Below are 14,021 nucleotides of genomic sequence, written 5' to 3'. Positions count from 1 at the left end.
AATGTAAGTCATTCTAGAGATTTTCATATAAATTAAGAAATACAATTAATATAGAGTCTAATTAATGAATTTTACATTGGTTAACTTAAAAAATTTTATCTCTCATGTAATGATTGGACAATAAGTATTGGAATGTTAAAAAACACATTGATCAAGACAAAAAAAATAATGCTTGGACTAAAAAACTAAACTAAAAATTCTTGTAAAACCAAAATGACTTATATTTTAGAAAAAAAATACCTTTCTAAAACGATTTATATAATGAGACGGATGGAGTATGTTATATAATAAACTTGTATTAATATAATTAACTTACCAAATTGAATGCAAAAGTATTAATGTATTAATAATTAAAAAAAAATGTTTTTTTAAAGAAAAAAAAAGATGTTAAACAAACCAATCTATACAAAAATTGCTTTCAAACTATTAAAAAATGGTCAATAACACGTATTATATTGAAAATTTTATATGAGCTAATTAACACCTTCCGCTAGTGAAAAAGTAAAAAATCATATCTATAAGTGCCAAACTCAGCTCCTATGACAAAAGTTCTATCTTTTTGTTTAGAAAAAGGCATAACATATCATTTGGCCTCCGATCTATCTAAAATTTGTATATTTGGTCTCTGATCTATTATTTTGTCACATTTAGCGCTTCACTTATCCCAATTAGTAACATCAAACCAAAAATGGATGGAAAGTTAACTGAGGTTGATTTTATTACACATAAACAAACTATTGTGGTATTAGTAAAAATTTCAAAACCTTAGTGGAGTCTAAAACGATATTTTACATCCTAACCCCTTCTTCTTCGATTCCGCAACCGGCTTCTGTAATTCCTTCTTTTGACAATGACTTTGTAAGCGAGTGTGATTACAGAGATTGAGGCGAGGAATGATATAATTTTCTCAATTCGAAGAAGATTAGCGTAAATAAATTGGTGATTATGTGACAACAAACTTGATTGGGGAAGGAGATTGTAGTAGCGTGTACAAAGGGATTCTTCCTAACACGGAACGAGTTGACATTTTGAATCGAAGCTGTGGATTGGGGAAAATGTGGAGAAAGGGCGAGCGACAAATGCGAATCTTGGGGAGTGAGCAGAGCAGTTATTGCAAGCCGTGCATTTAACCCAAACGAGATCGCTTCCAGTATCGGCGACTAAGAGGGGAGTGTGAGGATGAGAGCCAAGATGCAGAGAGACAAAGTACTTTCCAGAGCCAGAGTAAGCGCCGGAGATAACCGGGATAGGGATCGCAGAAGCAGGGAAGAAGTGGTTACGGACTCGAAAAAGAAGGGGTTGGGACGTAAAATATTATTTTAGACTCAATAAAGTTTTTGAATTTTTATTAATGCTACAATAGATTGTTTATGTATAATAGAATCAACCTCAGTTAAATTTCCATCTTGGATGTGACATTACTAATTGGGATAGGTAAGAGCTTAAATATCACTAAATAATATATCATGAATCAAACACATAGTTTTTGGATAGGTGATAGATTGCGTACAAGACTAGGTAGAGCTTACGAAATATATATTATGATAAGTGCGTTACGACTAAGGATGTGATCTTCCTAAATGCTCTATCTCTACTAGACGCTACTACTTAGGGGCAAGTGTACCCCGTCGTATCAAGTAATAATCCGGTTAAGACCGGGTATCGAATCCACGGGATTTATAACTACAAGTATTAAACGACTTGGTTTTATACGTTATCTAAGCGGTGAATACTTTGAGTTGATTCGCGGAACAACTACAAACTACTCCTAACTACGGGTGAGACAAATTTATATAGCAAAAACTCTACGAAATGGTATGGATGGTGATAAGTTATAAATATGACAAACAATGACTCCCAATATATATACGGTTAATGATTTGCTCTTGCAATGACGACTACGTGTAGTGTGACCGACCCGTGAGGTACTTAGACTACGTGGTTCCTAGTCAAGGCGTGTCTAATGCTTGGGATCAGAAATTAGGGCCCGTAAGTTCCGTGGCTTGTCAATTCCTACGGTTTCCGGAGCGTCACTTCCGGTAAGGCAACACCTATATGAATCCCTAAAGATAGCCCGAATGGCGTCGGAAATCGCGTTCCCCTACACAATAATCAATTACGAATATCAAAACAAGCAACAAACATCAACACATATATAGAACAAGAGATTATGAATCATAAATTATAAATATGGAGAATGTAGATATGGAATACAACCAAGCCTAGTACATAGGAAGAGTACAAGCTAATTAGCAAGTGAAAAGGGAAGAATCCACCCTCGGAACTAGCTAACCAGACTCAAGGCCGTCTCTTAGGACTTGGAGGTGGAGCTTTCGAGCTTGGTGAACAGTGATGGAACGGAACTTTGACGGAATGCCAGAATCAACGAACAAGCTCTCAAGGTGATAGAGATTTGCTATGTAAAAATAAAATCTAAACTAAGTAGCAAGAGCTTAATCTATAACAAGAGTTGTATCTCCAAAGGTGTCTAAATGAGTGCTAGTCACTCTTATTTATACACATCAAGCTAGGGGTAAAATTGTAAGTTTACAAGGTGCAAGCATGGAGGAACATGATTTTCTGCAGATTTCCCATGACACGCCTCGCGTATGGTGGAGAACGCCCCGTATTTGCCCATTCCGTCAGAAATCTCCTGCATGTGGACCAAATCCAGATCTTGTTGTCTCAACCACGCCCCGCGTAGACTGGGGTACGCCTCGCGTGGTTGAGCTTCTGAGATTTTATTGCTTGAATTGGGTCTTTTACACCGCGCGTAGTCTGAAGCACCACTAGTACAGAAATGCTTACTTGTGTCGCACTTTTTCAGGTTGTTGTGTCGCACTTTTGTGCGACACAACAGGGGTGCGACACAAGAACTTTGCATCGCTCTTGAGAGCAACACAAGCTACTCATCTGTTGTGTCGCACTTATCAAGCGCGCGATACAATAGAGCGATAACTCTTGTGACGCGCTTATAGAGTGCGCGACACAACATATGATAATTCTTGTGACGCGCTCCAAAGGTGCGCGACAAAAGCTCCCTGATTAATCTGGTACACTTTGTATCGCTCCTTCCTCACGCGCGACGCAAAATATTGATATTTTTTAAAAATATATATATATTTTTGGATTGAATGGAGCTCTAATATTGGACTATAATCAAGTATAAATATTACCACAATAATCCGACGTAATTGTAGGCAAAATGTTTTTCATTGAAATAGGGAAACTGTAATGAATGTTGAACCAACTAATAAATTAATAGCAGTGCACAATGTAATGATCTTTTTTTTTCAATGACATAGTCAAATAAAAACTTTTCATCGAAAATCAAATAAGCAGACAAGCACATGAAGTAACTAGAGATATTAACCAAGGACATACCATCAGAAGATTGCCAATGTTTTCCTCTGAATTCATCCAAGGTTGAAATGCAAATGGTTTTGTTAATTGTACAGACTTTGGTGGAAGCGTGCTCAAAGAGTCTTAAACACAAAATAAAAAGTTACAACTAAATACAAGAGACTGATAGACTGATGCAGAGATATGTACAAAAATCATGATCTACCAAACAGCGATAAAGAGAAATAATTAGTGATTATGAGTGATTGCAAAGACCTAATATTTGGAACCAAATGTACAGAAATTATGAGTGATTGCTAAAATTACGAGTGATATTTGGAACCAAATGCATAGAGTCTTTAAAGATAACCCTTTTGTCGAAGTAAGCATACAAAAATATATTGGATGTAATAGTATTTGACAATGGCCTTGTTGCAAATAGCTGAATAAGGAGAGGCATATTTTGTTGCATACTAAAAGCTTATGTTTGAAAAGTAATTGGTGAAGAGAAAGTGAGATTTTGCTCCACGGTTGCTTGGCAAGTTTACTCTTCCGGCAAAGCGTATTCGATGCCAACATGTGACCCAACTATTATATTTTCTAGGTTTGGTCCATCCAACATCTCTAAACCACCTGACCATATAGTTTATCAACACCACCAACCAATTAAACATTTTCTTAATACTAGATGAAAAACTTACCAGAAGAATAAAGAGGATGATTAGACCATTCTTTTGAAATCCCCAATGCATGTCCAACCTGATCAATCAAAGAGGATAATCTGAAATTAATACATTACATGTAAGTAAATGAACTTATTATAGCACATAGACTTTAATTGCATACTGACTAACCTTTCCAGGAGCAGCAAGAAGAACAGGCTTCTCAGTTTTCTAACCTCTTCGTTGCTGAATGGTATTTAACCCTGTAATTAAGCTAAGATGAGATTGAGATATCAAATTAATGACCACCACAACTCCAACTTAGCAGCTGATATTTTATCTTCAACAAGTTTATTTGACCAGATAGTGTGGCTTTTGGGTAATATCATGCCATGTCCTACTCTACTAGTAAGTTTATTTGACTTATGGTTTGCACTCCCAATTTCATCCAATATTTCCATCTTCGGATGCATGCTGAAATTATTACATGTCAAAGTAATGAATTAATTGTTGACTCCATAATATATAAAATTCATTGAAAGGCATGGTGTTCTTTTCCTTCGAGACAAGGATGAAGGCTAACTACATTCATCACTCTATGGAAGGCAAAACTTTTACAGCCAAATCACAAACACAAACACAATGGCAAGCAGTTGTTAATGAATGGTACTTAAATATACCAGTAATGGGAGCACAAGATCGAATCAAAACAGCAGCCCCAACTCCCTCCTTGTCTGCAACAACATTCAGCATTGTATGCAGACCATAACAAAGATAAACATAGGCATGCCCTCATGCTCCAAACTATAAACACATGATCAAAATTAGACCTATCTATATGATCATAAAATCAACAATAAAAGTATCTTACAACTGGAGCTGTTCTTGGAGTAATTCCAAGTCTACCATGGCAGGCTGAATCATTTAGTTTGTAAGCTTCAACATGTCCAATTATCCATAATCATTATCATATAAAGGGCGGCCCGGTCGCATTACGCGTCCCCGCTGAGCGAGGGTCCGGGGAGGGGTCCCACCACAAGGGTGTATTGGGGGCAAGCCTTCCCTTGCCAATATAATCATTATCATATAATGCATGAAAATTTCAAATTAACTACTAACTCTTCTATAAGTTCAGTACGACCAAAATATTTATATAAGTCATGTAGAAGTACAAACCTCCCGTATCAAAAGGGAACTTGAGTGCTCTTGTACTACTTTATGCGAAACATCAGAGCCAAGCAAGTTAAAACTACACCAACATTGGGATGATGAGAGCCTACATCGAATGAGAAACTATAGAATTGATTGATATATTACCCAAAAATCTACTCTAGATTTTTCCATGTTACTTGAAATTACAAAGAAAACTTCAAAGTAACCCACCAAAAAGTTGCTCTGCTTTATTCAATGCCTTCGTCAATGTTTCCTCTGCATCATTAAATTTCCTGAAATAAATCTTATTAACATGAAAATGGAATCAGACAAAGCAATTAGCAGAAATGACCAATAAAAGATAATCCAATCTAAGCAAAGCAAAAGATTTAAACTTAGCAAAGCAAAAGATTTATCATCATATAGCAATTCTAGTTTTCATCTATGACCACCTAAGGTTGAGTGCACAAGCTCATTTGTTAATACAATTCTAGTCTAGCAATCAAAAGAGAAACATACACCAGAAAAGAAAAGAAAAGAAACTGGACAATTAAAAAAAACAGTGGGGGCCATAAGAGAGATTTCCAAATTATTACATATTTAGTATTCTCCATTGAACAAAAAGTCCAAGCAGATAAGCGATCATGATCCCAATAGTGATAGAGAGCTACATAAAAAAAATATAACCTACTCATCAACTATGGAAGTGATAAAATTTGGATAACCATATCAAAAATTACCTGCTAGTTATGTCGCATGGAAACGGAAACGGACAAACCATATTTGTAAGGAAACATGGAGAAAACTTGCAAAAATTAAAAAATACAATTTATATTTATAAATTTTAAAATCATTTGTGACTTTTTTATATATAAAATAGGAAAAATTACATATAAGTTACATAATAAGAAAGAAAAAGAAAAGTTCTTTTTGAAGGAAATAAGCTATAAAAAGAAATATGGATCTAATGCAAATCCAATGTGATTCAAACATGAGGATTTGGAGATTTGATAATGTGATTCTCCTTCTAAAATTGCATTGTATTTTAAGAGATGAGTTCTCAATTTTTAAAAACCGAGTTTCCAATTTTCTCAAATTACAGAAACAAAAATTTAGGAGAGTTTCGGACACCAAACATTTCTGAAGTGGAAACTCTTCAAAATCAAGGTTCCAGTGCGACAGAGCCAGCTAGTTCACTATGATAATAATAATAATAAGCCTAGAAACAAAACCAACCTGATTAACAGAGCCCAAATCTCCTCTCAGGTTTTGAGGTGCTATTTCTGCTATATAAACAGGTATCTGCAGATTACAAAGAAGACAGGTCCAGTAAGTATAACATGGCACAAATTTCCTAATTAAACAATCAAGAAATCCTCAAAAATTACCGTGTATGATATGATTCCAACACCAAAACCTTCCCATGTAGAGAAAAGAAGTATCCTACAAAAAGACTAGCCCTTAGATATAATTAACATCGTAATGTAAGAAATTTATATAACCCTAGAATCATTCAGAACATAAATGCTTTATCACTCGCATTCCATAATGAACCAAATAACGAATACTGATCCAGAATTCAAAAGCATTAGAAATCAAACCCAATCAAAACAAGCTAATAGAATCAGCATTCACATTCCATAATGAACCAAATAACGAATACTGATCCAGAATTCAAAAGCATTAGAAATCAAACCCAATCAAAACAAGCTAATAGAATCAGCATCACAAAGATATTGTATACCTCTGGTACAGTAAGTCCTAGATCCTCAGTGATGGCGGTTTGGGTTGGCGAAGAGTAACCAGACTGCTCAAGAAGAGAAAAAATCAATCATCTAAGTTGAAAAGGAACAAAGAAGAAGAGGCAAGATCAATTAGCGTTACGGAGCTTTAGGCAAAACAATCAAAGAAAAAAATCAATCATGCTCTATTTAACTTGCTTGAATTGCTTCAGCTTCCAATTAAAGTTCGAAACCCCCAAAAAATCAAATAAACAGTGAATTGAGAGAAGGAGATAGTAATCGTACAGTGAATTGAGAGAAGGAGATAGTAATCGTACATGAAACCGAATTGAATAGCTTGCAATTAGCATAGCTTGCACATAAGATTCATCTACTCATAAAGTTGCAGAAAACCAATTCAAAAACGAAATTGATGTAAGGTGTGAAGAAGATTAGGAAGAACGGTGCGAGGTCGAGGTGGCGGTGCAAGGTCGAGGTGGCGGTGTGCGGGGTGGAGGTTGGTGGCAATGGAGTGGAGTGGGTGTAGATAAAATAAAACCCTATAAAATGGGTTGGCGGCGAATGGAAGCAGAGATGGGTAAAGCAAAGTGAATGAATTAACAAAAGAAAAGAGTTATTAATTGTGTAAATGGTTTGATATTATTTATTGTAATTAGTGAATTGTTGACAAGAAATAAAATGGGTTTAGATGGTTAAGACATTAGATGGTATTTTAACCGGTTAAAGGTTCGATCCTCTATATTTACATTTTAAGTATATATTTTTCAGTTTATTTTATTTTTAATTAATTTATATGGGATGAATTTTTAAGTTTATATATATGTATATGCTATTTGATATTCATATATTTTTTTAATTCTTTAGTATTTTAAGAAATATGAAGAAAAAATAATTATATTCAAATAGTAATTCGTATTAGTTGTGTCGCACTTTTAAAAAGGAGCGACACAAACACACTACTTGTGTCGCTTTTATAAAAACGTGTCACAAAAATAACACACCACTTGTGTCGTTTTGGTAAAGGCGCGTCACAAGCTTGCTCTCGTGTCACACTGTAAGACAGGCGATACAAGAAGTAACTCGTTTGTGATGCACTCTCTTCAAGCATGACACAAGTGATAATACAGAATACTTAGTTGTGTCGCGTTTACAGAACGCGCGACACTAGTTACTCTATTGTGTCGCTTTCTCTTCAAGCGCGACACAAAAGGTGCGACACAAGTGAGCATTTCTGTACTAGTGCACGCCTCGCGTATGTAAGTCTCTGGTTTTTTGGACTGAAGAACTTCCCATACACGCCCCGCGTGTATGGTTGTACGCCTCGCGTATTGTCAGTTGACTTAGAAGATCTTGCAGTCTGACATTCATGATTGAGACATTATTGCTTATCATTGCTCATACGCCCCGCGTGGAAGGTAGGACGCCCCGCGTGGCAGTGGGTAAGTTCCACGTGGTGCCTGTGGATTGAGCAATTATTTCTGACAATGTGTTCCACGCCCTGCGTGGAGGGTGATACACCCCGCGTATGTCGGAGGATTTTTGCTCCTTGCTCGTACCTGAAATACAATTCTCCAGAGCCGAGTTAGCTTGACGTTTTATTTCCTAAATTTACTCAAAATAAAGACAATTACCCGAAAGTACGGAATTTATTTTTATTTCGTTATTTTACTAAAACTTTCTATTTTTTCAATTGAACTTATTTATTTCATCTAAAATTAAACCGTAAATCACGCTAAAAGATAGGGACGAAACGCCCCTATCAAACCTCCTCGGACTTTAAAGTTTTAATTGTTCTCAAGTAAAAGAAATCGAAAGACAAGGGATTGAGATTATTAAGAAACAAACCGTCGGTTGGTTTTACCAAGTGCGTGATCCCAAAGCTAAAGTTTTATGCAAATTTTCGGCAAGTACCTACGCAAACAAATGAGCGACCAAAACTTGTTTGAAACCTCCATGATCAAATTTAATAGGCAATATTAACGGGGTCGATTATCTTTTGAGAACCCGATAGTACCTCACCAAGGGATTTCACTCTTACGCTCACATTTTGGTGGGTCGGTGTTTTTGCACTCTCCTTTGCACTTACTCGAAGTCACTTTGAGTTTGCATTTTCATCCGGGTTTTTCCTCCTATGTTATGGTCTAGGCAATATTAAAAATGAACCCGGAGGGGGGTTGTAATGTGGGTGGCTTTTTAGTGGTTAATTTTTAGAAACTCGAGTTCAAACACCATTTTGATGATCGCACCGTGTTTTTATTTTGGCCTTAGTAAGTTCGTAAAATATAACTCGAAATTGCTCGGGTGGAGCTTGAGAATGCCTTTTGCTCTTTATTGTGTTTTTCTTTTTCTTTTTGTTTTAAGAGCGGCACAAAAACGATTTCGAAAGCTTATGGTGCTTACTTATCAAGGCCTTGGTGCGATTTGATTTTATTGGTATTTAAACAAGAGGAAAAAGGGTTAAATGTTAAACGGGTATTAACAAAAAAGTCGGTTAACAGGCTCGAGGGGGTTTCCTAGAGGTTAATGAAAACGAGAAAAATAAGTTAAGAAAAGAATTAGCCTAAGTGGGTTCGTTTTATCGTCTATTGCCATTTTTACCAAAATAAGTGTACTTAACCCGGTATTAGGTGCAAACTCTATGAGTCAAGTGAAGTCAAAGCTTTCGAAAAATTGTGAAAGAAATAGAGTTCTCGTACGAACTCTTTTAGGCTCAAAAATACCTCACAAAATTTCGGGTTAAATTGTGTACGTTCAAATTCTCGTCAAATTTTTAACTATCCCGTCTTTATTGCCTTTTTAAATTTCATTATGGAGATGACATGTGGGTTAGGACTCAAAGTTTTTTTTTAGTACGAACCTAGGCTTTGCATAAATTCTATAATTTCAGAATCAAGACTAAAATTTCTTAATCAAACCAATCCTTTGTGTTAACGTTTTTCATTTAAGAACAAATAACGGAACTTTTAATTAATTTCCGAGGGGGTAGTTTGCCGGAAAAATTTAAGAATCAATAAATTAGTTTAATTGTTTTGTTGTTTATTTGATTTTTATTTTTGTTTTTGTTAGTGAAAAACAAACGGTAAGTGCGGGGTTGCACGACCCTCCGCGTTATTAAAATGACGTCTATTCCAAGGACGTCGCAAAAGAAAGGAAAAAGAAAAACAAAAATAAAGATGGAATTTAAAAAGGGACCTTGAAGGTTAGGTCCTACGCGTGGCGTGCCCAGGGGGGCGCCCCGCGTAGGAGGTGTGTTTTAAGTTCATTTTAGCCAGAGACTCAGATACACGGGGCGCACTAAGAGGGGTGCCCCGCGTGGCCATTCGTTTGAACTTATTAAAAAGATCAGAAACTTGGCTACGCGGGGCGCACTGGTGCATACGCTTCGCGTGAATTGTCAAAACAGTGTCAGAGACTCGGCTGCGCGGGGCGTGAAATTATGTACGCCCCGCGTAAGCAATTTGGATTAGCAAGGGATTTGTTTTTTCGTTGATTTTAATTTACGATAGAAAGGAAAAAGAGATAATGCCTACAAAGAAAAGATCAAACGAATATGATACATATATACAAAGGGTTTGAGGAATGCAAACCGAGGCTACGTTTAGAGTCGGAGTAGCTCGACTTTCTCATGATGTGTGCATGCTTACGGTGTTTGGAGGAATGTGGCTTCGCCGTGTTGTGGAAGAGTGCCTCCGCAGTATATTTTCAGATGGTGGCCGTTCACCCGGTGGGTTGCGTTGTCGGAACCTTGGATGTCGATCGCTCCGGATGGGTGGGCGTTAACAACGGTGTACGGTCCCGACCACCGACTTTTTAATTTTCCTGGGAACAGGCGGAGGCGAGAATTATATAGGAGGACTTGGTCCCCCTTGCTGAATTCCCTGATTTGCACGTGCTTGTCGTGCCATTTCTTCGTACGTTCCTTGTAAATCTTGGCATTTTCGTACGAACCGAGACGAAGTTCATCAAGGGTACTGAGTTGGAGGAGACGTTGGTCCCCTGTGGCCTGCACATCAAAATTTAAAAATTTCAGAGCCCAATAGGCCTTATGTTCCAATTCCACCAGTAAATGACACGATTTCCTGAAAACTAAACGATAGGGAGACATCCCGATAGGCGTTTTAAACGCCGTGCGGTAGGCCCAAAGAGCGTCATCGAGCTTTAGGCTCCAATCTTTCCTAGAGGAACTAACCGTTTTTTCCAAGATACGTTTTAGTTCGTGGTTAGAAACCTCGACCTGTCCACTAGTTTGTGGATGGTAGGGCGTGGAGACTCGGTGTGCAACCCCGTATTTATGTAAGAGTTGGTCGAATTGGTGATTGCAAAAATGGGAACCACCGTCGCTAATGATAGCTCGAGGGGTTCCAAACCGAGTAAAGATGTTTTTCTTTATAAATTTCCCTACCACCTTAGAGTCGTTTGAGGGTAAGGCAACGGCCTCCACCCATTTGGAGACATAGTCAACCGCCACGAGAATGTAGGAGTTGTTATGCGACTTAGGGAAAGGTCCCATAAAGTCTATCCCCCAAACATCAAAAAGTTCACAAACTAGGATCCCTTGTTGGGAGATGTTCCTGCTCCGTTGACAAGCGTCACATGATTTGATGAAGTCTTGGGAATCCTTGGACAAGGTAGGCCAATAAAAGCCACATTGTAGAAACTTTGCCATAGTCCGACTTGGGGCGAAGTGGCCCCCCGGCTCTTGGGTGTGACATATGTGCAACACATGATTTGCCTCTTCTTCCGATATGCACCTACGAATGATATTATCAGCACAAGATTTAAATAAGTAGGGTTCTTCCCAAAAATAGTTCTTAGCGTCGTGAAAGAACTTCTTACGTTGCTCGTAGGTAAGGTGCGGGAGAAGAATATTACCGGCCTTGTAGTTTGCCATATCGGCATACCAAGGTAGAGGTGTTACCGCGTAGAGTGTTTCGTCGGGAAAGGTCTCTTTGATCTCCACAATTTCCGGAGATTTGTCTTGCTCGCTTTGTAATCGGGAAAGATGGTCGGCCACGACATTCTCCACTCCTTTTTTATCTCTGATTTCGATGTCGAATTCTTATAGGAGTAGAATCCACCGTATCAACCGTGGTTTGGCATCCTGCTTAGTCATTAGGTACTTGAGAGCTGCGTGGTCAGTGTATACGATAATTTTGGATAACACAAGGTATGATCTAAACTTATCGAAAGCAAAAACTACAGCAAGCATCTCTTTTTCCGTAATGGAATAGTTTTGTTGGGCTTCATTGAGCGTTTTGCTCGCATAAAAAATGGGGCGGAAAATTTTATCCACCCGTTGGCCCAAGCAAGCACCTACAGCCAAATCACTCGCATCACACATAAGTTCAAAGGGGAGACTCCAATCGGGTTTCACCATGATGGGTGCATTAATTAGTTTTTCCTTTAGCGTGTTAAATGCAAGCAAACACTCGGATGAAAAACTGAATTTTGCATCCTTTAAGAGGAGTTGGGTCAAGGGGTCGCTATCTTAGAGAAATCTTTAATGAATCGCCTATAAAACCTCGCATGACCTAAGAAACTCTGAATCCCTTTAACATTGATTGGAGGAGGCAATTTCTCAATCACCTCAATCTTGGCCGGATCGACCGCGATTCCCTCCCCGGACACCTTGTGTCCTAAAACGATACAATCTTGAACCATAAACTGACACTTTTCCCAACTAAGAGCTAGGTTAGTGTCCTCGCAACATTGAAGGATTTATCAAGATTGCTTAAACAAATTTCAAAGGACGACCCAAAAACAAAAAAATCGTCCATGAAGACTTCCATGAAACCCTCAATCATCTCGGAGAATATAGCCGTCATGCACCGTTGAAAGGTGGCGGGGGCGTTACAAAGCCCAAACGGCATCCGCCTATATGCAAATGTCCCATACAGACAAGTAAATGTTGTCTTTTCTTGATCCGAAGGATCAACAGGGATTTGCATATAGCCGGATATGCCATCGAGGGTACAAAAGAATTTATGTCCCGCCATTCTTTCCAACATTTGGTCAATGAACGGCAAGGGAAAACGATCTTTTCGAGTGGCTTCGTTAAGTTTCCTATAATCAATACATACTCGCCACTCCGTTATTTTTCGTGTGGGAATTAATTCCCCTTGATCATTTTCCATCACCGTAGTGCCCCCCCTTTTGGGAACGCATTGGACCGGACTAACCCATGGACTATCGGAGATAGGAAAGATTATACCTGCGTCGAGGAGTTTGATTACCTCGGCCTTTACTACCTCTTTCATGTTGGGGTTAAGTCGTCGTTGCGGCTGCACGGAGGGTTTGACTTTATCCTCCATAAAGATGCGGTGTGTGCAAATGGTGGGGCTAATCCCTTTAATGTCGTGAATGGTCCATCCAAATGCGCCTTTGTGTTTTTGTAACACCGCAATCAATGCTTCCTCCATTTCCTCTGTCAAAAGTGAAGATATAACAATGGGTAAGAAATTAGGAGGTTGCAAAAACACATATTTCAAATTAGGAGGCAAGGGTTTAAGTTCCAAAGTCAGAGGCTCTTCGAGAGATGACTTTGGTTTTGCTTTGCTATCCCAGTCCAAACCCTCGAACCGGCTCCTTGCCAACAGACATTGTTCTATCTCGGAGGATTATTCAAACGGCTTGTTCAATGGCTCCTCATCCAAATGCTCATTACCATCTATTTCCGAAGAGGTTCCCGCAGAAGACCTATCACAAAAATCCTCAACAAAAAGGTCAATAGAGTCTACGGAATTTAAAAAGTTACAATCCTCCATGGTATGAGATGGGAATTTCATGGAGTTGTACACGTTAAACTCTACCTCTTCATCTTGCAACCGTAGGATGAGCTTACCTTCGTGAACATCAATGAGAGTCCTACCCGTTGCAAGAAATGGTCGTCCTAGGAGGATCGATACCGAATCATCTTCCACCATGTCGAGCACCACAAAATCGGCGGGGAAAATGAACTTGTCCACTTTCACTAAGACATCCTCCACAACTCCTTTTGGTTGGGCAATGGATCTATCGGCCAATTGAAGCGTTATATTGGGAGGCTTTGGCTATCCCAAGTCGAGCTTCCTAAAAACAGATAAAGGCATTAGATTGATACTAGCACCTAAATCACATAAAGCTC

The 14,021-nt window shown here is 38.3% G+C and overlaps 1 protein-coding gene across 22 annotated transcripts; it reads right to left on the bottom strand.

The window, feature by feature from the left end:
• Positions 1–2,319: 2,319 nt before the first annotated feature.
• Positions 2,320–7,454, bottom strand: LOC136211039 (sugar transporter ERD6-like 6). 22 transcript variants are annotated; one of them, XM_066002548.1, is made up of 12 exons: positions 7,216–7,454; positions 6,901–6,963; positions 6,545–6,610; positions 6,393–6,458; positions 5,753–5,823; positions 5,388–5,449; positions 5,181–5,280; positions 4,876–4,940; positions 4,685–4,808; positions 4,197–4,267; positions 4,044–4,101; positions 3,573–3,975 (listed from the first exon to the last, which is right to left on the bottom strand). In XM_066002548.1, the coding sequence occupies exons 1-7, from the start codon at positions 7,246–7,248 to the stop codon at positions 5,216–5,218; spliced, it is 426 nt and encodes a 141-aa protein (XP_065858620.1). In that variant the 5' UTR covers positions 7,249–7,454; the 3' UTR covers positions 3,573–3,975; positions 4,044–4,101; positions 4,197–4,267; positions 4,685–4,808; positions 4,876–4,940; positions 5,181–5,215. The 22 variants fall into 22 exon arrangements, 16 of the variants coding, with proteins under 16 accessions (XP_065858622.1, XP_065858620.1, XP_065858625.1 ...); XM_066002553.1 differs by having other exon boundaries at positions 4,685–4,738; XM_066002549.1 differs by having other exon boundaries at positions 4,685–4,738; positions 4,876–5,280.
• Between the last annotated feature and the right edge of the window lie 6,567 nt (positions 7,455–14,021).

Source organism: Euphorbia lathyris, chromosome 1 (genome assembly GCF_963576675.1).
Source record: "Euphorbia lathyris chromosome 1, ddEupLath1.1, whole genome shotgun sequence".
Lineage (NCBI taxonomy): Eukaryota > Viridiplantae > Streptophyta > Magnoliopsida > Malpighiales > Euphorbiaceae > Euphorbia > Euphorbia lathyris.
Note: the sequence above shows the minus strand (reverse complement) of the source record. Positions and strands in the feature narration are given on the sequence as shown.

Excerpts from the sequence above, each read along its gene's own strand:
- LOC136211039 (XM_066002550.1), bottom strand. The coding sequence starts at position 7,248 with ATGCTAATTGCAAGCTATTCAATTCGGTTTCAT. Across the intron at positions 6,611-6,900 it reads TAGGACTTACTGTACCAGAG|TCTTTTTGTAGGATACTTCT; the intron begins GTATACAATATC and ends TCTAAGGGCTAG. Across the intron at positions 5,450-5,752 it reads CAATGGAGAATACTAAATAT|GAAATTTAATGATGCAGAGG; the intron begins GTAATAATTTGG and ends GATTTATTTCAG.